This window comes from Salmo salar, chromosome 01 (genome assembly GCF_965601325.2).
Source record: "Salmo salar chromosome 01, fSalSal1, whole genome shotgun sequence".
Classification (NCBI taxonomy): domain Eukaryota; kingdom Metazoa; phylum Chordata; class Actinopteri; order Salmoniformes; family Salmonidae; genus Salmo; species Salmo salar.
In genome coordinates, this window is record NC_138291.1 from 83,504,684 (window position 1) to 83,528,754 (window position 24,071).

General features: G+C 40.1%; 1 protein-coding gene across 4 annotated transcripts in view; it reads right to left on the reverse strand.

Moving 5' to 3' along the window:
* The window catches only part of abca5 (ATP binding cassette subfamily A member 5), a 100,920-nt gene extending 76,855 nt beyond the window's left edge, over window positions 1-24,065 (reverse strand). For 3 of the 4 annotated variants that reach the window (XM_014212913.3, XM_014212904.3, XM_045723354.2), the window contains exons 1-5: window positions 23,728-24,065; window positions 18,120-18,301; window positions 4,370-4,559; window positions 3,861-4,034; window positions 3,447-3,544 (exon numbers count right to left, since the gene is read on the reverse strand). In XM_014212913.3, coding sequence (XP_014068388.1) covers window positions 3,447-3,544; window positions 3,861-4,034; window positions 4,370-4,559; window positions 18,120-18,301; window positions 23,728-23,740 — 657 coding nt within the window. In that variant the 5' untranslated portion in view covers window positions 23,741-24,065. The remainder of the gene's footprint in view (window positions 1-3,446; window positions 3,545-3,860; window positions 4,035-4,369; window positions 4,560-18,119; window positions 18,302-23,727) is intronic. The other variant, XM_014212922.3, reaches the window with a different exon arrangement.
* Between the last annotated feature and the right edge of the window lie 6 nt (window positions 24,066-24,071).

Consider the following 24,071-nt stretch of genomic DNA (forward strand, 5'->3'; position numbering starts at 1 on the left):
ACCAAGTTGCTAGCTAGGATTAAACTCATCTTATAAAAAACAACCAATCTTCACATAATCACTAGTTAACTACACATGGTTGATGATATTACTAGGTTAACTAGCTTGTCCTGTGTTGCATATAATCAATGCGGTGCCTGTTAATTTATCATTGAATCACAGCCTATGTCGCCAAATAGGGGATGATTTAACAAAAACGCATTTGCGAAATAAGCACAATCGTTGCACGAATGTACCTAACCATAAACATCAATGCCTTTCTTAAAAGCAATACACAGGCAATATTAACTAGGGAAATTGTGTCACTTCTTGCGTTCATTGCACGCAGAGTCAGGGTATATACAACAGTTTGGGCCGCTTGGCTCGTTGCGAACTAATTTGCCAGAATTTTAGATAATTATGCCATACCATTGAAGGTTGTGCAATGTAACAGCAATATTTAGACTTAGGGTTGCCGCTCGTTCGATAAAATACGAAACGGTTCCATAGGGCCCTATGGGCCCTCAAAAGTAGTGCACTACATAGGGAATAGGGGGTCATTTGGGACTCCTTCGCAGGTTCAAAGATCAATCATCCAAGCAGGAGGTCAAGTAAGATTGACGTTGAACATCCTGAAGACATCTCTACAACAACCTTTGACCTGTTAAACATGGGGCCTGGGGGAGGGCTGCCGTCTTATCGGCTCTTCACCAACCACGCTATTTTGTTTGTTTTTTCGCGTTGTCCGTAACTTGTTTTGTACATAATGTTGCTACTACAGTCTCTTATGACCGAATAGATCTTCTGGACATGAGAACTGGCATTACTCACCTCAAATTGGACGAGGAGTTCTTCAATGAGTCGGACGCGAGGGATATACTACAGACACCCGACCAGGCCCAGATCCCTGTGATTCGCTGGAATAGGAAACGTAGGTTTCGCGAAAAGAGATCAGGATGCCTTGTGAGGATCAGGCGACGAGTGGCTAATCTGCCCTTGCCTTCCGTTCTGCTAGCTAACATTCAGTCGTTGGAAAATAAATGGGACGAACTGAAAGCACGTATATCCTACCAACGGGACATTAAAAACTGTAATATCTTGTGTTTCACAGAGTCGTGGCTGAACGACGACATTAAGAACAAACAGCTGGCGGGTTATACACTCCATCGGCTGGACAGAACAGCAGCCTCTGGTAAGAAACAGGGCGAGGGCCAATGCATATTTGTAAACAATAGCTGGTGCACGATATCTAAGGAAGTCTCAAGGTTTTGCTCGCCTGAGGTAGAGTATCTCATGATAAGCTGTAGACCACACTATCTACTTAGAGAGTTTATCTGTATTTTTCATAGCTGCCTCCATACCACCACAGACAGACTGGCACAAAAACCGCACTCAATGAGCTGTATTCCGCCATAAGCAAACAGGAAAACGCTCATCCAGAGGTGGCGCTCCTAGTGGCCGGGGACCTTAATTAATGCAGGAAAACTTAAATCAGTTTTACCTCATTTCTATAAGCATGTTAAATGTGCAACCAGATGGAAAAAAAAATCTAGACCACCTTTACTCCACAAACAGAGACGCGTACAAAGCTCTCCCTCGCCCTCCATTTGGAAAATCTGACCATAACTCTATCCTCCCGATTCCTGGATGCCACCTGTTCTGTAAAATACGGAACAGTTCCTTATTTCACTGAAAGAATAAACGTTTTGTTTTCTAAATGATTTGACCATATTAATGACCTAAGGCTCGTATTTCTGTGTTATTATATTATAATTAAGTCTATGATTTGATATTTGATAGAGCAGTCTGACTGAGCGGTGGTAGGCAGCAGCAGGCTCGTAAGCATTCATTCAAACAGCACTTTCCTGCGTTTGCCAGCAGCTCTTCGCAATGCTTGAAGCACAGCGCTGTTTATGACTTTAAGCCTATCAACTCCCGAGATTAGGCTGGCAATACTATAGTGCCTATAAGAACATCCAATAGTCAAAGGTATATGAAATACAAATGGTATAGACAGAAATAGTCCTATAATTCCTATAATAACTACAACCTAAAACTTCTTAACTGGGAATATTGAAGACTCATGTTAAAAGGAACCACCAGCTTTCATATGTTCTTATGCTCTGAGCAAGGAACTTAAACTTGAGCTTTTTTACATGGCACATATTGCACTTTTACTTTCTTCTCCAATACTGTGTTTTTGCATTCTTTAAACCAAATAGAACATGTGTCATTATTTATTTGAGACTACATTTATTTTATTTATGTATTACCGTAATTTCCGGACTATTAAGCGCACCTGAATATAAGCCGCACCCACTGAATTTAAAAAAAGAATAATATTTTGAACATAAATAAGCCGCACATGTCTATAAGCCGCAGGTGTGCGGCTTATGTGCCTACCGGTACATTGAAACTAATGAACTTTACACAGGCTTTAACGAAACACGGCTTGTAACAAAAATAAAAAATTAGCAGTAAGCTTTAGTTGTCTTTTTGCACTGAGTCAATTCCTCACGCTGCTGTTTCCAACGTCTTATCATCGACTCATTAAGACCAAGCTCACGTGCAGCAGCTCTATTTCCTTTTCCAACAGCCAGATCAATCGCCTTCAACTTGAAAGCTGCATCATATGCATTTCTCCGTGTCTTTGCCATGATGAGGGTGACAAAATGACTACCGTAATCAGAATGATGGGAAGTTTGAGAGCGCTCGATTTAATCTAAACAGTAAACAAAAAAGTTGTTTGACCTTAACCCGTTCGGCAATTTCATTGGTCTAATGAAAGCTTCATGTCGGCAAAAAACTGAGCAAGTCACAGAATGTGTTTTTTTGGAGAGAAAAAAAATTGAAAGCGGGAAAAATCCATATATTAGCCGCGTCATTGTTTAAGCCGCGGGGTTCGAAGCGTGGGAAAAAAGTTGCGGCTTATAGTCCGGAATTTACGGTAAGTTAAAAGTGTTCATTCAGTATTGTTGTAATTGTCATTATTATAAATGTATATATAAAAATTGGCATCGGCTTTTTTTGGATCTCCAACAATCGGTATCGGCGTTGAAAAATCATAATCGGTCGACCTCTACCCTGAACAGCTAATCAAATGGCTACCCACACTATTTGCATTGCCCCGCCCCCCCCACCCCACCCCCCCCCCCCCCCCCCCCCCACGCTGCTGCTACTCTGTTAATATCTATGCATAGCCACTTTAATAGCTCTAACTACATGTACATAATTACCTCGACACCGGTGCCCCCCGCACATTGACACTGTACAGGTACCCCCGCGTATATAGCCCCGCTATTGTTATTGACTGCTGCACTTTCATTATTTGTTATTCTTATCTCATACTTTTTTAAAGGTATTTTCTTAAAACTGCATTGTTGGTTAAGGGCTTGTAAGTAAGCATTTCACTTTAAGGTCTACACCTGTTGTATTCGGCGCATGTGACAAATAACATTTGGTCTCACCTGTATGATGGCGGCGTCGATGAGAGTCTGCAGGCGGATGAAGCCAGAGTACCAGTAATTAGCTGCTCTGCAGTTCACTGAGCTGGCAAAACAGTTGGCTGAGGGAGGGAGGACAAACAAAGAGACACAGAGAGACACACTCCATTATTGCCTTCATAACTCACATCTGTACATGGACTAGTGACCAATCCTTTGAATTATCTTGGAGTTTATAATCATCTAGCAGTATGCAAACAATACATCTCCAAGCGGAAGGCTTTCTATTGTATTGGGGATGTTCTGCTTGTACAAAGAGGGTAGGGTCAAACTCTGTCTCTCACTAATGGACATTAGGAAGGAATAGGCTCAACTCTCGCTCACAATTAAAAAATAAATACTTTATTTATCTATAGCAAAATTAAAATCATCTCTCACCAATAGACTCAGTGTAGTCGCTGGGCAGGGGCAGATGGTTGTAAGGGAAGCGCAACCTGTACGAGGTGGGTGTGCTGCCCATGAAGACCACCCCAACGTAGCCTGAGGGCTCATAAAGACTGGCATTCTCCAGATCCTCTTCACTAGAGAACATCTCCAGGCGATCCTGCAAGTCTACAGTGCAATCAGGAAATCACAAGAAATAAGGCAGACATAAATAGTGTCTCGTCCCCAATAGCACAGTATTCCTGTTATAGTGCACAACTTTTGACAAGGGCCCATATAAATTCCCTCCAGGCTACAATCAATGCTTAGCCTAAACCAAGGCAATGCTTTCAGGCTAAATCCATGCCGGGACAGGGAGGGCTTAATCCATACCTTGGTTTGTTTTGTTAACCTGGTCACAGTCGCCAAATGCTAACGTTTTAGCATTTGTGCGACAAATCCAAAGCAAGTCAATATCCCCTATATTAGCATTTTACGCACTTCATGTCCATCCTCCTACTTACGCATTTCCTGGGCCACCTCTTCCATGATGTGATTGGTGGCATTGTTAATGGGGGTGTATCCCAGGCCTTTGAGTAAGTGGTAGTCCTCCCTCTCCAGCTCCATGGTACTGATGCCTCCGTAGTAGACATGTGGGTTCAGGGTGCTGATCAGAATCAGCAGGCACAGCAGCAGCAGTGGCAGGATCAACTCCTAGAGGAGAAAAGGCACCAATCAAATCATCTCCTGGAGGGAAAGGGCATTAACTCAACCACTCACTACCTCTATAAATCAAATTGATTTATAAAGGGCATCAATTAATCAATAATTCAATAAAACAAATGTATTGATAAAGCCCTTTTATATCAGCATTTATCAAAGTGCTTGACAGTAACCCGGCCTAGATGGAAGGACACAAGACTGAGGTTAAATGAACATATCAGCATGTCATTCTAATAAACAGCACAGTGACACTACCGTAAACATCCTACTACCGTAAACACTACTCCTCCCCCATAACCACTCGATGGCCGTGTTTGAGCGGATCAAATCTGTGACGCATTGTGATTGACTGACTGATCTACAAATAATAATGACTGAGTAGTTATTAATGATGGAAAGTGATTTGTCAGTCAGTCGGCAGTTGCTTACACTGTCAGCTACAATGTCGAACAAGCCCACTGTCTGCAGCTTTTCCAAGGTCTGAAACTCTCACTACCATCAAGGTTGGCGACAAACAGTGCTATTGGGGAGCAGTGAGATTAATTGAAACACTTAATTGGAGTGTTTGGCATGGCATGTCATGCCCTGAGCTGGAGGCTTACGTATCTTCAAACAGCCATGGATAAAAATATGTGTTAGCTACTCCTATGCTGATTAAGTCCAACTAAACAAACTGTGGGTTGGTTTTCCGGAGCAAAAAACACACATTATGAAGGGGGTTTTAAAACCGCTTAAATGTTTAGTCCCTTATTTACGAAACAGAGCGGTTCTGGATCGGTTCTGACCAATATTTCAGTGTACAGCGTACCCTGTGAACAGCACATCAATTGCTATACACTCTCTAAAAGCGCTGGTTGTCCCGATTCATATTGCAAGCGCAGCTGTGAGGTTCACAAACACAGGAAATTGTTAATTTGCATAGGGAGCAACGCGTCATAATTTCTGGCCTATCCGGACAAAGGACTTCCTGTGCCTGTGAACCTCATAGCTGAGCTTGCATATGAAACGGGAGTCTATCGGATGCAACAATAGCAGTTTCCTCTCGCTGCGAAGTTCTCAGCTGGATTTATAGCTCTCAACAGGAAAAAATACAAAATAATTTTGTAGAATTGAAACAAGACCACTTTCTCTTCGTCACAGACTGACTAAATTGCTTTGTGCTTAAAGCTGTAACGAGGCTGTACACATTTGAATGGTATCTCCCTCAGAAGACGTCTGGCAGAAAAGTGTCAGTTTTATTAAATTGTGCAAATATTGTACTGTCACTACAATGATCATATTTACTTTACAGTTATAAGAAGGTGAAATCTTATAGTAAGTATTTTATAATTTCATTGTTACTATATTTAGAATAGGGGTGTGAACGTTTAAAAGCTAAAATGTTTAAACAAAATTGGGATCTTTAACATTAAGAAAAATCCCTCTGGGAAATTCTGTCTTTTTCCCCCACAAAATGTTTATCACAGTGCAACTGGCTTGCCTGCTTTCTCTTTGCTAATGATGCAAGTGGGTGTTCACTCTTCGGTCTGTTGCACGTAGAATATCCTAGCCTATTCATTGATGATAGGCCCTGCTTTACTGAAGTTGCGAGGCATTGCAAGCCAAGAAATTGCGAAATTCAGCATTCCATTGCGAGATACAGCTTTTGATTACAGATAGATAGGCCTAGCCAAGGCACTTAAGGATATATGACTGCAGTAGATAGGCTAGAACTTCATTGCCCGGCTCTAGCAGTCATAGATACGTAATAGGACCATTATTCAGCATTGTGAATTGCTGTGTAATTTTACGTTTTTTTCTTATCGTTCAACGGAAAGTCAATAACAATTGCAGTTTAAACATTAAGCAAAATTGTCCATTTGTCACCTCCTTAATTTAGAAAGTATTTTAGTCATTTCAAGCCCTATTGTCCCACTTCTGTTGAATAGGAAAAAAGAATGATACTGAACAAAAATATGAAAGCAACATTTCAACAATTTTACAGAGTTACAGTTCATATAAGGAAATCACCAGGCCCACCCACTGGCGGAGCCAATCAGAATGAGTTTATCCCCGACAAAAGGGCTTTATTACAGACAGACATACTCCTCATTTTCATCAGTTGTGGAGGTCCTGGCAGGTCCTGGGCTGTCGTGGTTACACATGGTCTGCGGTGGTGAGGCCGGTTGAACGTACTGCCAAATTCTCTAAAACTAAGTTGAAGGCGGCTTATGGTATAGAAATTAAATTATCTGGCAACGGCTCTGGTGGACATTCCCAACTGCACACTTCCTCAAAACTTGAGACATCTGTGGCATTGTGTTGTGTGACAAAACTGCACATTCAGAGTGGCCTGTCAGGTGGATGGATTATCTTGGCAAAGGAGAAATGCTCACTAACAGGGATGTAAAATCATTTCTGCACAGTTTGAGAGAAATAAGCTTTTGTGCATATGGAACATTTCTGGGATAATTTATTTCAGCTCATGAAACATAGGACCAACACCTTACCTGTTGCGTTTATATTTTTGTTCAGTGTAGACGATTAATATTTCTATAATATTTGTACTATGTACTTCAGCTTGTTTCCTCAAAAGTGAGTACACCAAAAAAGGTATGCAGCTTTACCAGTTATTTTTTAATTTACCTGGCTATCCAAACTCCTTGCTTCGGCCAAATGCTATGCCCACGAACATTTGTTCTACCAATGAGTCTGGATCGGAGTATCTCCCCGCCGATTTCTAAAACGGAAAAACATTCTAACAGTTCTGATTGGTCCTAGAAACCGATGCCATTGTCTGGTTAGAGATGATCACTGATGACTTCGTTCTGTACAACAGACCTAATTTCCACCACAAACTACTTAAATGATGGCAGTTTCAGACTGAAGTATTGTATGTAGCGAACAATAGAGCAGCGGAAGAACTCAGTTTGAGTCGTCAGTTGGGTTGCACATTTTAGGGAATATTCAGAGGTGGGAACTTTTTGTGGGAATTAATGGGAAATAACAGATATATATGCAAATTAATATTAATAACATTTAAATGTAGATGTTTTTTGCATTGGATATGTTTACCATATGGAGACAGAACAAAAAAAAACATTTTACCTTATCATAGGTAGACAATTACAAATGAATAAATCCTTCCAATAGAAAAAAATATATATTTACGAATTGAACTTGAATAAAATGAGTTTACTCTTCACATTATACACACACAGTACCAGTCAAAAGTTTGGACACACCAACTCATTCCAGGGTTATTCTGTATTTTTACTATAATAATAGTGAATACATAAAAGCAATAAAATAACACATGGAATCATGTAGTAAGAAGTGTGAAACAAATCAAAATATATTTTATATTTGAGATACTTCAAAGTAGCCACCCTTTGCCTTGATGACAGCTTTGCACACTCTTGGCAATCTCTCAACTCAGGCAGTCACCTGGAATGCATATCAATTAACAGGTGTGCCTTGTTGAAAGTTAATTTGTGGAATTTCTTTCCTTCTTAATGTGTTTGAGCCAATCAGTTGTGTTGTGACAAGGTTGGGGTGGTACTAGGGTTTCACATTTTGGGGAAAATTCAGAGGTGGAAACTTTCAGTGGGAATTAACAGAAATACATGCAAACTTATATTTACACCATTTAAATGTAGATGTTTAATGCATTGGATATACAGTTGAATGTATTTGGCTAAGGTGTATGTAAACTCAGTTTTTCACAATTGCTGACATTTAATCCTAGTACAATTTCCCTGTCTTAGGTCAGTTAGGATCACCACTTTATTTTAAGAATGTGAAATGTCAGAATATTAGTTGAGAGAATGATTTATTTCAGCTCTTATTTCATTCATCACATTCCCAGTGGGTCAGAAGTTTACAGACAATCAATTAGTATTTAGTAGCAATGCCTTTAAATTGTTTAACTTAGGTCAAATGTTTTGGGTAGCCTTCCACAAGCTTTCCACAATAAGTTGGGTGAATTTTGGCCCATTCCTCCTGACATAGCTGGTGTAACTGAATCAGGTTTGTAGGCCTCCTTGCTCGCACACGCTTTTTCAATTCTGCCCACACATTTTCTATAGGATTGAGGTCAGGGCTTTGTGATGACCACTCCAATACCTTGACTTTGTTGTCCTTAAGCCATTTTGCCACAACTTTGGAAGTATGCTTGGAGTCATTGTCATTTGGAAGACCCATTTGCGACCAAGCTGTAACTTCCTGACTGATGTCTTGAGATGTTGCTTCAATATATCCACGTAATTTTCCTACCTCATGATGCAATCTATTTTGTGAAATGCACCAGTCCCTCCTGCAGCAAAGCACCCCACACAACATGATGCTGGCACCCCCGTGCTTCACGGTTGGGATGGTGTTCTTCGGCTTGCAAGCCTCCCCCTTTTTCCTCCAAACATAATGGTCATTATGGCCAAACAGTTCTATTTTTTTTTTTCATCAGACCTGAGGACATTTCTCCAAAATGTACAATCTTTGTCCCCATGTGCATTTGCAAACCGTAGTCTGGCTTTTTTTATGGCGGTTTTGGAACAGTGGCTTCTTCCTTGCTGAGCGGCCTTTCAGGTTATGTCAATATAGGACTCGTTTAACTGTGGATACAGATACTTTTGTACCCGTTTCCTCCAGCATCTTCACAAGGTCCTTTGCTGTTGTTCTGGGATTGATTTGCACTTCTCGCACCAAAGTACGTTCATCTCTAGGAGACAGAACGCGTCTCCCTCCTGAACGGTATGATGGCTTCGTGGTCCCACGGTGTTTATACTTGCGTACTATTGTTTGTACAGATGAATGTGGTACCTTCAGGCGTTTGGAAATTGCTCCCAAGGATGAACCAGACTTGTGGAGGTCTACAGTTTTTTACTGAGGTCTTGGCTGATTTATTTTGATTTTCCCATTATGTCAAGCAGAGGCACTGAGTTTGAAGGTAGGCCTTCAAATACATCCACAGGTACACCTCCAATTGACTCAAATGATGTAAATTAGCCTATCAGAAGCTTCTAAAGCCATGACTAATTTTCTGGAATTGTCCAAGCTGTTTAAAGGCACAGTCATCATAGTGTATGTAAACTTCTGACCCACTGGAATTGTAATACAGTGAATTGTAAGTGAAATAATCTGTCTGTAAACAATTGTTGGAAAAATGACTTGTGTCATTCACAAAGCAAATGTCCTAACCGACTTGCCAAAACTATAGTTTGTTAAGAAGAAATTTGTGGAGTGGTTAAAAAACAAGTTTTAATGACTCCAACCTAAGTGTATGTAAACTTCCGACTTCAACTGTATTTACCATATGATATGGTGACAGAAACAAACCTTTTACCTTACCATAAGCAGACAATTGCAAATGATTAAATTCTTCCAATAGAAATAAAAAAAAATATTTAGTTATGAATTGAACTTTAATTAAATGAGTTGACTCTTCACATGGGATAATTTCACTTAACAAAAAGAAAGAGAATATTGAATGATCCATCGCATCTCCCAAAAACGTTTTCAACATACATCTGTAAAATGATAGTGGAGAAACTAAAGCTTTGGTTGTCTTCCTCTCAGGCTTTCATGTTCTCTCCCTGGAACTCCTCAATGTCCACCTCTTGAACATCAGACTCTGAGGCCTCATCTTCACTGTCACTTTCCAACCTTGCTGAGGGTGGCCTGTTGTCAGGCTCAAAATGCCTCACATTTGCCCGGATGGCCACCAATTTTTCAACCCTTGTATTGGTCAGCCTGTTGCATTCTTTGGTGTGTGTGTGTGTGTGTGTGTGTGTTCCCAAACAAGGACCAGTTGCGCTCTGAGGCGGCTGATGTTGGTGGGATTTAGAGGATGATGGAGCCAACAGGGGAAAGAGCCTCAGATGCACAAAGTCCCTTCCACCAGGTGGCTGATGAGATATGTTGGCACGACTGCCATATTGCATCTCTATCCCAAAGCCCTTGCTTGGAAGTGTACTTCGCCAAACTGCCAAGAACCTTGCCCTCATCCAGGCCAAGGTAGCGAGACATGGTAGTGATGACACCATAGGCCTTGTTGATCTCTGCACCAGACAGGATGCTCTTGCCAGCATACTTGGGGTCCAACATGTACGCTGCGGCGTGCATGGATTTCAGGCAGAAGTCTTCACACTTTTTGATGTATTTCAGAACTGCAGTTTCCTCTGCTTGGAGCAACAGTGAAGTGGGCAGGGCAGTACGGGTTTCTTCTCTTACATCTTTAAGCAGAGTCTGAACATCAGACAAGATGGCATTGTCCCCCTCAATCCATGCAATGGCTTTTACTATAGGTTTCAGGAGTTTCAGGGTGCTTACCACTCTCTCCAAAAATACATATTCCAGGAGGATCCTCTTGATGGGGCTGTCCATATCGGCAGACTGTGATATGGCCATTTCTTGGAAAGACTCCTTCCCCTCCAGGAGATTGTCAAACATGATGACAACACCACCCCAACGGGTGTTGCTGGGAAGCTTCAATGTGGTGCTCTTATTCTTCTCACTTTGCTTGGTGAGGTAGATTGCTGCTATAACTTGATGACCCTTCACATACCTAACCATTTCCTTGGCTCAGAGTGCATCCATTGTTTTCAGTGCCATGATGTCCTTGAGGAGCAGATTCAATGCATGAGCAGCATAGCCAATGGGTGTGATGTGTGGGTAGGACTCCACTTTAGACCAAGCAGTCTTCATGTTCGCAGCATTGTCTGTCACCAATGCAAAATCATTCTGTGGTCCAAGGTCATTGATGACTGCATTCAGCTCATCTGCAATGTAGAGACCGGTGTGTCTGTTGTCCCTTGTGTCTGTGCTCTTGTAGAATACTGGTTGAGGGGTGGAGATGTAGTTAATTATTCCCTGCCCACGAACATTCGACCACCCATCAGAGATGATTGCAATACAGTCCGCTTTCTCTATGATTTGCTTGACCTTCACTTGAACTCTGTTGAACTCTGCATCCATAAAATGAGTAGATAAAGCATGTCTGGTTGGAGGGGTGTATGCTGGGCGAAGAACATTCAGAAATCTCTTCCAATACACATTGCCTGTGAGCATCAGAGGTGAACCAGTTGCATACACAGCTCGAGCAAGACATTCATCAGCATTTCTCTGACTATGTTCCTCCATTGAGTAAAACAAAACTTCTGATTCCAGGAGGACCATGAGCTGTTGCTATCGATAAGGTGTCTGATTCATCATTTTCACCTCGAATAGAAGTAGAGGGACTTTTGTCAGAGGTTGCTTGTTATGAGCGCTGAGGGAACTTTATGTACTTGGCCAGATTATTCTGCATCTTTGTTGCATTCTTCACATATGATTTGGCACAGTATTTGCAAATGTACAGTTTTCCTTCTACATTAGCTGCAGTGAAATGTCTCCACACATCAGATAGTGCCCGTGGCATTTTCCTGTAAAGAAAACAAAATTGTAAAAAAAAACAAATACAATTCCATGTACAGATAAATAGTTAAGCAGTTAGATTAAACAACTCCTTTGTAAGATAAATGTTTTCAAATGAAACATGTATGGAAACAGGTGAATTAACACTCAGTTAGCAGGCTCAAGCAAGCTAAAAATCACATGGTAGCGAAAACTAACTAGCAGAAATTGTTATTAACAAGTTAGAAATGATTTAAAAACACTTTGCTGTAGACTACTATTTACCAGTTAACAAAACATCATGTATGTCATACAAAATATATTCACCCCACCAAGTATTGTAATCAAAACTTACCAGAAAGCATGTAGTCCTTGGCTCAGACAGTGTAGTAGTGTGGGCTCAATAGCATCTCTTTAATGCGCAAGATCTTGAGAATCACCTGTACATGTGTTGGAAGACTGCACTGCACATGTGATGGAAGAATGCACTGTGCATGCAGAGGGTTGCAATTCCATTGAATGGCATATTTTGGTTAAACTATCCCCCAAGACCTAGAATTGCCTTATGTGAATCCCACCAAAAAATGGTTCACTGTTATAAGTAAACTTTTTTGATGAATTTAAGCAAAATCCCCCAAATTCCAGGGCTTAACTTCCCATGGAAATTTTCCGGAAATTTTCCGGAAAGTTTCCAACCCTTTGTAACCCTAGTCTTCAGGCAAATTGTTTATGGCCATCGCATAACATTTTTTTACTTTTGGGTATGTCCATTTAGGCAGAAATCTACATTTTACCATGACGTTCAAGTTCAGTTGTTTATAAACTATTAATTACTTGCTTATCATTAGTTTATAAATCTGTAATGAACGGCTATTACAAAAAAAACACGTTTGATAAACACAGCTTCGTCAAAGGATAATCATTAGCGCTAAACTGGCATTGGTGCTTTGCTCCCAGACAAGCTTGGCACGGAGGCATGGAGTGTTACATAACACGCTTAATTTATTTGGTTGCATTTTAATAACCTTTAAAAGGATTGCAGCCAGCCCAAGACGGATTATGACATTCAGCGAGCGGTTGATGTGGCTAGCAGGATTAAAATGCAGAGTCGACCACTTCATTTTGACAGCACAGGTGCAGTAGGAACTGTATGCTAAGTGTCAGCCTGAGTCCCGATATAGTGCAAAGGGACAAGAGTACCATTTGGAACGCAACCCTAGTTATTCAACACTTTCTGACTTCCCTTATACAGCGACTTAATTTCCAGGAAGCCCCTCTCAAACACTGGCTACCCCGGACGGAAAATATGAAACAGGGAAATGCATTACAGCAATTTAGCAACTCTAAATGAAAAACGCATGGCCCTACAAAGGAAAATAGAGGAAGGACTAAAAACAAACAAAATATAACTATTGTAAAACAGATTGTGTATAAACTGAAGGTAGAAACCTAAGTGTTATTGTTTATTAGTTTACTCCAATTGGGGGAGGGGTGGTAGGGTTTGCGGGGAAATAATAAAGATATATTTTTTAAAGTGTGTATATGCATGTACGTTTATGTACACACACACACACACCAAAATATATGGGGGATTGGAAATGATGCAGACAATTACATTGATGGAAGCAACAATCCACAATATTAAAGCGGATCCACCCCTAAAAAAAAAAACTAAAATATATAAAATAATACAAAAGAAGGAATATGCACAAAAAAAAAAAGAGTTAAAAGTTTCTTATTTTGTTCAATTCCAAATCAAAGTTGTGGAGACCAGCTGAGCTGCGAAGCAGAAGGCAGTCATATTTTCACTGGTCATAACTAGGGATGTACAATATTTTGTTTTTATTTAACCAGGTAGGCCAGTTGAGAACAAGTTATCATTTACAAATGCAGACCTGGCCAAGATAAAGCAAAGCAGTGCGACAAAAACAACAACACAGAGTTACACATGGGATAAACTAAGGTACCGTCAATAACACAATAGACAAATCTGTATACAGTGTGTGCAAATGAAGTAAGGAGGTAAGGCAATAAATAGGCCATAGTTGAAGTAATTACAATTTAGCAATTAACACAGGAGTGTGCAGATGAGGATGTGCAAGTAGAAATACTGGTGTGCAAAAGAGCAGAAAAACAAATATGGGGATGAGGAAGGTAGTTGGTTGGATGGACTATTTATAGATGGGCTGTGTACAGCTGCAGCGTTTGGTAAACTGCTCTGACAGCTGATGCTTAAAGTTAGTGAGGGAGATATGAGTCTCCAGCTTCAGTGATTTTTGCAATTCGTTCCAGTCATTGCAGCAGAGAACTGGAAGGAAAGGCGGCCGAAGGAGGTGTTGCCTTTGGGGTTGACCAGTGAAATATACCTGCTGGAGAGCATGCTACGGGTGGGTGTTGCTATGGTGACCAGTAAGCTGAGATAAGGCAGAGTTTTACCGAGCAAAGACTTATAGATGACCTGGAGCCAGTGGGTTTGGCGACGAATATGTAGCGAAGACCAGCCAACGAGAGCATACAGGTTGCAGTGGTGGGTAGTGTATGGGGCTTTGGTGACAAAACGGATGGCAAATGTGATAGACTGCAGACAATTTGCTGAGTAGAGTGTTGGAGGCTATTTTGTAAATGACATCGCTGAAGTCAAGGATCGGTAGGATAGTCAGTTTTACAAAGGTATGTTTGGCAGCATGAGTGAAGGAGGCTTTGTTGCGAAATAGGAAGCCGATTCTAGATTTAATTTTGGATTGGAGATGCTTAATGTGAGTCTGGAAGGAGAGTTTACAGTCTAAACACATACCTAGGTATTTATAGTTGTCCACATACTCTAAGTCAGAACCGTCCAGAGTAGTGATCGTTTGCGGGCAGCGATCGTTTGAAGAGCATGCCACGGAAGGAGAGTTGTATGGCATTGAAGCTCGTTTGGAAATTTGTTAAGTGTCCAAAGAAGGGTTAGATGTATACAGAATGGTATCGTCTGCGTAGAGGTGGATCAAAGAATCCCCCGCAGCAAAAGCGACATCATTGATATATACAGAGAAAAGAGTCGGCCCGAGATTTGAACCCTGTGGCACCCCCAAAGACTGCAAGAGGTCCGGACAACAAGCCCTCCGATTTGACACACTGAACTCTATCTGAGAAGTAGTTAGTGAACCAGGTGAGGCAGATATAAAATCGGTGAACATATCGGAATCGGCTGATATTAGCTAAAAATGCCAACATCGGTAACGGCCGATGTCTAGTTTAACGGCCGATGTGCAAAACCGATGTCAAAGCTGACGTGCATACCTATATAACGAAGGTACATGACGCCACGTAAAATGTTGCGCTATACGTGCAACACAGCATTCCTAAACTAGCCCACAATCTCTGCTGTGCGGATCGAGCAGACAACAAGTCAAGCAGTCATTTGAAAGAGTAACAAAGTTTCAGCGAGACAACTAAATGGCGAAATCCAAGATAATGGAATTCATTGCCCTTGACAATCAACCGTTCTCTGTCGTGGGTGATGTTGGCATTCGCCGACTGGTCGAGCACTGGGTAACACTACCATGTGCGCTATTTTTCCGATGTTGCCCTACCGGAGTTACACAGTAATAGCGTCACTGCTATTAGCTTCACGACATACATACTATGGAACGCTGTTTGGGTCTTTGCGTGTCAAAAAATATACAGTAGCACTGTCAAAGCTTTACAAAAAAAGTCAGCAAACAAGCAAACACCGGCCACGAATGATGTGTTTACAATACCGCACTGGTAATAAAGCATCATTTGTTCGACCACAACTTCTGGGGTAGCCTGAAAACAATGACCAGTAAAAAACTTGTGTCATTTTCATTGTTCTTAGCAATGATTTAGGAATCCTTGTAAGTATTAGCTAGGTTGCCACTTGTTGTTCACCTATTGATATTGAACTTCAGTTCATGAAAATAAATAGCTAGCCAGCTACTTAACCCTGTTGGCCAAAGCTAACGTTATAAGCAACCAACTAGCTTCATCTGGCTAGTGACGCTCGACCGGACCGGGTTATGTGTTGTGAAGCTAGCCACAATAAGGATTAGCCACAATAGTAGGTTTGCCTTCAAAATAAAATAATGTAATTGACAGTGACGCAATTGAATATAAATAGTAGAATTATGCCATACTTTTATTTTGAAGGCTAACTGCAAAGCCTACTATTGTGGCTAGCTTCAAACATGCGCCCGACAACCATTAATCAAATAAGAACTGGTTATTTTAGACGATGACACCTAGCTATATGGTTAGCTTGCTAACTACAGCTACTGAAACAGATGTCGTTTTGCTATGTTTTTGGGGAAGAACATTGTTTGCATCCATGAGCAAGCCAGCATTTTTTTTATGACCAGCACTTTAGGTGCACGAGACAACTTTACCAGCATCATAGCATACGTATCGATGAATCGTTGTGACATAAAATATGATTGAGTGTAATCAATGTGTAATAACTACATCAAACATTTGTAAATGTGTTAAATTATTATGTGACGAGCAGTCATATTCAGGTCCTGATTGGTCAACAAGCTTATTTGACACGTTAAATAGTATATTTTTTTGACACACAAAGACCCAAACGGCGTTCCATAGAAATCCTGGTTTAGAATGAAACGACTGAACAACGAAACAGCACAGCAAGTAAGTGAAAGAAATAGGTTTTGATTATGTTTTACTGGTAATGGGGACATACGTAAATGCCAACAAAATAACTTTTTGGTCAGTGTGGTGTGTGTAATCTTTATTTAACTAGGCATGTCAGTTAAGAACAAATTATTATTTACAATGACGGCCTACCCCGGCCAAACCCAGACGACGCTGGGCCAATTGTACACCGCCCTATGGGGCTCCCAATCACAGCCGGATGTGATAAAGCCTGGATTCGAACCAGGGACTGTAGTGACACCTCTTGCATTGAGATGCAGTGCCTTAGACCGCTGCGTCCATGTGTATGTGTGTGTGTTAACTATAACTGTACTAGAATGCTTAAAAGGCCACTGAAATATTAAATATTGGTTATCTGTATCGTTTTTTGGGGGCAAGGAAAATATTAGATATCGGTATCAGCCAAAAATGTCATATCGGTGCATCACTAGTCACAACAACTAAAGAAGCTTGCGAGCGGTTGGGAGGTAAAACAAGATAAAGGAAGGTACATGTGACTGACCATGGCAGTGCACTCCTAGCCCTAAAGGAGTACCGTAATTTCCGGACTATTAAGCGCACCTGAATATAAGCCGCACCCACTGAATTAAAAATATATATATTATTTTGAACATAAATAAGCCGCACATGTCTATAAGCTGCAGGTGAAACACGGCTTGTAACAAAAATAAAAAATTAGCAGTAAGCTTTAGTTGTCTTTTTGCACTGAGTCAATTCCTCACGCTGCTGTTTCCAACGTCTTATCAACGACTCATTAAGACCAAGCTCACGTGCAGCAGCTCTATTTCCTTTTCCAACAGCCAGATCAATCGCCTTCAACTTGAAAGCTGCATCATATGCATTTCTCCGTGTCTTTGCCATGATGAGGGTGACAAAATGACTACCGTAATCAGAATGATGGGAAGTTTGAGAGCGCTCAATTTAATCTAAACAGTAAAAAAAAAAGTTGTTTGACCTTAACCCGTTCGGCAATTTCATTGGTCTAATGAAAGCTTCATGCCGGCAAAAAACGGAGCACGTCACAGAATGTGTTATTTTTTATTGAAAGCGGGAAAAATCCATATATTAGCCGTGTCATTGTTTAAGCCACGAGGTTCAAAGCTGGGAAAAAAGTTGCGGCTTATAGTCCGGAATTTACGGTAGTATGAACCTGATTGAATGGTGTAGGTAGGCTATAGACACCACATACAAATCATCCTTCAGCCGGCTGCAGTACTATTACCCAACTAACCCTTATAGTCCTAAATGGGGGCAGCTTAAAGTTTGGTGTGAATATTATCATAGAATTTAATGAGACTTTTGTACTACCATTCTCCTGGCAGAAGGAAATTATGATCGCAGCATGGGTTAGATACAGATGAGTTATATAGTTAGCTATACAGCTAGCTACTTTTCTCAGATGCAAAACATAATTAAAATTGCTTTTTAGTCCTTGACTAGGCTTTATCTGTGTCTGGGAAACTGTCCCAAAGTGATTCAAATCAGGCAGACAAGGTGCAGCAAGTAACCCACCTGCAGACTCTGTTGTTTAGTCCTCCATTTGATGAGTAGATTCTTGTAAAGCAGGCTTTTCGTTTGATGCCAGACTCCGGCATCTCTTCTGATTATGTTGGGCTGCATACTAACGTTACTACCAGCATGCTTCAACTGTCTGGGGCATGAATGAGGACGTTCTCCACAGCTGGGCGCAATAGCTGCAAAACAAGAGATAAAGCATCCTCCTTGTTTTGAGCAACGTTTTTTAGATGGCTCACTAACTACTAGATTGATAAATTGTTGGCATTCATTTGATGATGGAAGGGATCTCAAGGGAGGTAGCTAGCTAGCTGGCTGGCTAGCTAAATTAATGCATGGGTCAACAATTTAAGCTAGCTAGGCTAATTGGACGATTCCACGGCAGCTGAAAATATTTTTGGCATCTCAGATTGTTCTTGAAATTCTCACATAGAAACTTCATTGGGAGGAAGGATGTTTAACATGTTTTTTACATTTGTATCACAAATCATTTTGTAGAAAATCATGATGAAATTAGCCATTTTAGGCCATATAAAGACCTATACATGCCTCCAGTAAGACCCTATGATCAGTGAACCTTACATGATACAGAAACCATCTTGGTGTCATTATACTCCTTATAGTGTTCTCTTAAATATGGAGTATGTCTACATTCTGAAATACAAATGTTCATGTTCATTTCATTAACATTAAAAATATTAATATACCCCTTTTTGATTGATTATTGTTAGACATTGTTTGCAGCAATAGTTATACTCTTCTAACACGTTGAATTTCCAGAGTTCTCCCTCTGGTACTTTTAATGATATGACCCATTTTATAAATAGAAATGGACATTATAGGTCATCAACCAATCACAGCCCTTCTTTAGGATTGCACATTCAGCAAGTCACCAGAGGGAGTTCCCACTGAATCCATTTTTCCATTCACGGTGTTGGTGGTGCTCATAAAAGGTATCCTCATTTCAGAATTAGCAGACAGCCCACTCTTGAAAACGTATTTAAGCTTTATTTAACCCAATGAGTCCAACTGTCTCGCCAGTGTGATTTAGGACTTCTAACCCATTTTAAACAGTGTGTTTGTGCTATAGACTTATTGTACCATAGGATATGTCTATTTCTTCTGCATGTGTTGGTACCAACCATTCATCTGTGTAATTAATTGGGGCTGAGCTAGAGCAGTCTTTGTGAGACAAGTGCTGATCTGTTTAATAAATATGTGCAGATCTTTTTTTTATAAAAATGTCTGTAGTCAGAATGATTAGAGCTACAAACTATGAAAAGCTTGATGGAAATCTGAGACTCATGAACACGCATGTGTAACATGTTTTGCTCTATGACGCTCACAAGCTACACAAGAGTCACAAGAGTTGGAAGGGGTTCTTCTACATAGAAGATAATTGAAAATACCAGGACATACTGTCTACAATACTGTAATAAACTCATACTGCAGTTTCTGTCACAAACAGTTGTCACTGACTAGTTGGTTATTCATTTCCTGCAGAGCAAACAATTTCTGTACTTACATCATTCATATAAAATCTTTTTTTGTTTGTTTTGGAAGGCATTTTTTTTATTTTGACATTTGTCACTATTTCACAGGAGAGGCATTTGAACAAAAACATGTATTTTTTTATCAAAATGCGTTTTTTGGCAGAAATGCCTTCTGAAACGTGAACTTTCATGTGCCTTAATAACAAACTTGTATTCCATCCATAAACATGAATAAGCCCAGTTGGTTAAGCCACGGAAAAAGACATGAACCTTCCCGCTAGCCATGATTGGCAGAGATAATGGATGGGCTGGATATGCCAGGAGATGAGTTTGAATTGGTCTTCCATGTAGTATCTTCTGTCTATAAACGTGAGCTGCTCAGTATGTGTTGATAGTCCTTTCTACCGCACCATTTTTGAAAGATATGTTAGCCATCGAAAACTACAAAAGTTTTGATACTTTTCTCAACAACATTGAAACCCTGAATTTAGCAGGCGCTATCGACAGACCAGTTGGAACAAGTGATGGGTACTTTCTGCACATGCTACGGTCAGTGTGAACCGGAGTGACTTAACAACGCTGGCCAAAAAAGATGTAGCTACAAACAAAACGGAGTTAAATGGTTCCAGTCTGCCATGAAGCATTCATCCATGAAACGGGTAAGAGTCGAGCTACATTTTCAGATATAAGTTTCTAATTTTGTCAGAAAGTAATTTTCATTGCAATTTAAAGCATACTGTTGGCTAGCTAGCGAACATTAGCTTGCTGGCTAACATTATGTATTATCTGTGTAGTAATATTATTCAAATCAGAATTCCATTTGCATTGCTAGTTATAGCCTAATGTTAGCTAGCTAACATTGAAGCTAGTTGTTAGCTTTAGCTACCTGCAGAGTCATACTACAGCTATGACAAGCTCAATGTAAATCAAATTTTATTGGTCACACATTGGTCCAGCAGATGTTATTGCGGGTGTAGTGAAATGCTTGTGTTCCTAGCTCCAACAGCGCCGTAGTATCTAACAATTCACAACAACACACAAATCTAAAAGTTAAAGAATGGAATTAAGAAATATCTCAATATTAGTATGAGCAATGTCAGAAGGACATGTCTAAACAAAAGGCTGCACTTCACCAGATGATTACATGACCCATCAAGTTAGCAAGGTGTGACTAGGGGTGATGACGGCCATCTATCGTATTTCATGAACATGTGTACATGTCTAGACAATAGTTACCCATCCACTTAGCTAGATGTGGCTTGGGTTGGTTTTAGCATTTCCTTCACATGACCCATCAAATTTAAACAAGTGTGTTGGGAAAGCGTCATCAAATAACTAAACATTTTAAATCTGGACACGTTCTCCTTTTGATATTGTTACTATGCAAATAACCATTTCACTTTACCATTTACACCTTCTGTATCCTCTGCATATGACAAACTTAGATTATATTTGATATAGTGTGCGTTTACCAGAGACGGTAATGTGAAGAACAACATGACCTGCACCAAAGTCAGATTAGCATATACGCCAAGGACTAGATAGTGTATTTTTACCTGGAGTTTTTCCTTATATTAGGCAACTATTTTTACCACTTTTAATCTTGAAATCTTTAATGTTTACTTAACTACTCACTCTGTTTAGGACATGGCCTCACATATGAATACTTAAAGAGATGAGTGGGGCTAAGGCTTAAGAGGGTGTGAATGATGCTGAATGGGTGTAGACAAGGAAGAGTTCTCCAGTAGGTGTACCAAAACAATCAAGGGCCATTTTCTCAAAAGTGGTGTTACAAATTTATCAACTTTCAAAGCAGAATTACTTTTCCCATTGTTCCTCAATCTACTTTTATCCTACGTAAAAAACACAATTTCAAATGTTGCTACATAAGACCGAATCGAGTCGATCGTCACATTTTAGAGCACAATATAAGGAGTAGCTATAATGTAATGACACCAAAATGCTGTCTGTATCATGTAACGCTATCAGTGGAGGCACCTCAGAGGAAGGGGAGGACCATCCACATTTTGCAAAGGTCTACAGTAGCCTCCACAGCATCTGTAGGGTAGGACCATGGTATAGCTGGAGGACAGCTATCTTCCGTCTTCCTCTGGGTACATTGACTTCAATACAAAACCTAGGAGGCTCATGGTTCTCACTCCCTTCCATAGACTTACACAGTAATTATGACAACTTCCAGAGGACGTCCTCCAACCTATCAGAGCTCTTGCAGCATGAACTGACATGTTGTCCACACAATCAAAGGATCAGATAATCAATTTAGTACTGAACACATAAGCTACAGCTAGCTAGCTAGCACTGCAGTGTATAAAATGAGGTGAGTAGTTGACTCAAAGAGAGAGAGAGAGACAATAGTTGAACAGTTAAACTAATTTCTTCCAAAATGAAGGAGAAGTAAGAGAGTAATTTTTTTTCAGTTTCACTTAGCTAGAAAATGCAGCTAGCTAGTTTAGCCTGCTCAAACAGAGGGATGCTATGTTAGCTAGCTGGCTATGACTATCCAACACAACACAGAAACTCTTTCAAGGTAAGCTTTTGGTTTGACTAATTTATTGCCACCGGGGCCCGCCGGTGTAACTACTTACTGACTGTACACTAATGTAACTGCATGATTGTAGCGGGTTTACTAACTCGTTAGTTCTTTTAGCTATGCTGACTATGACGTTACTTTAGCAAATATGGTGAGAATAATGTAGGCTGTGTGTAGCGGTTTGGCTTGGAAAGGTTTTTGCCTGGTCACATACAGCTGATATGTTGTGCATCCACAAGCGAAGAGGTGAGAGGAGAGCGCATAGATAAAAGAAGGAATACAATGTGGCTGCTATGAAAGTGAACAGTGTTTACACTGCTTGTGATTACTGCTGCTCTTTAATTACTTGATACTTTTTTTTTTTTTTTTTTTTTTTAACTGCATTGTTGGTTAGGGGCTCGTAAGTAAATATTTCACTGTAAGGTCTACACCTGTTGTATTCGGCACATGTGTCTAATAAAACTTTAATTGATACTCATTCTGAATGATTCTATTGAAAAATGTGTCTTAAACGGATGCAAACGCAACAAAACAGGGATAAAAAAAAATACCTATATTTGTCCAATAGCAACTCTTGTTTGCAACTGTTGGACTAATTATTACACCCTATATCAGCTAGATACAGGCAAGAGTGTGCAAGGTGGTACTGAATGTCACCGTCAGTCCATGTCATGGTCTGTCACTTCAAATTTGTCTCTAGACCTGTGTGCACCTACGTTGTAAACTTTCATTCATAGGCTAGGTTGTAGCAACCTCATGATAGGTATAGGGAAAATTTTAGTATCATGTAGTAGTCTAAACCTATCGCTGTCACATTGAACTGGGTGAATGGAATATGAATGACAGTCATCCAATATGCTGTAATAAAAATAAGGCCATGCTAATGAAAAAACATCGTCCTCCCTCATCTTAAACGGCACTGACCGCCACTGAGCGTTATTGTTCACCGATTATAGTCTTACAGGAGGCATATAGGTCTAAAAAGGACCACTTTAATCATGATTTTCTCAAAAATGGTTTGTGATACAAATGTAAAAAGCATGAACAATGACGTTTGAGAATTGCCAGAACAATGGCATACCAAAAATATTTGGTGTGGAATCGCCATATTATTCTACAACGTTCGTATAACACAGGGTTCAATGTGTTCAATGATTTATATAACATGCAACACGAGGAAAATCGCCAACCGAGCTGTGGCCATGGATCAATAAATAACCCTGTTGTACACGTTAGCTAGCTAGCTACAGTTGCTAGGATGCTAGCTACCTAGTTAACTAACGTTACCGACTAACTACAGTTCATGTTAGATAGCTAACATTAGCTAGCAATATTAGACAAGTGGGAATGTTAGAAGACAAAATATTATGTAGTGGATAGATACAAATATCCCAATTTAAAAATATATATTCTGGTCGGTTTTTATGTAGCTAACGTTAGCTCACTACGATACCCGTTAACTAGCTAACTGAGTGCACAAGGAGCGATGCTAGAAAAGAAAGAATGCTAACACAAAAATAGCTCTGCAATTAAATAAAATATAAAAGGTTTAGCTACTCACGTATGAAATACATTAAGACATGTCTTTTTGTCTAATTTGTTCCTTTGTGGCCCTTGTGCTCTAGGTTTAGGTCCGTTTATGTAAACAAACCCAAATCGCCGTTCCTAGTCGTCACTAGTTACAACAGTCACAAAGTCATACACCCCGCCTATTTCTACAATCTATCTTCTTAAAATGTTATTTTAAACCTAACACTAACCTTAAGCCTAACCGTAACCACACTGCTAACCTTATGCATAACCCTAAATTAAGACCAAAAAGCTAATTTTTGTTTTCATACATTTTCACGATATTGTCCAAATTGACTTTGTGGCTATGGTAACTACTAGAAATCGTGTTTTCTG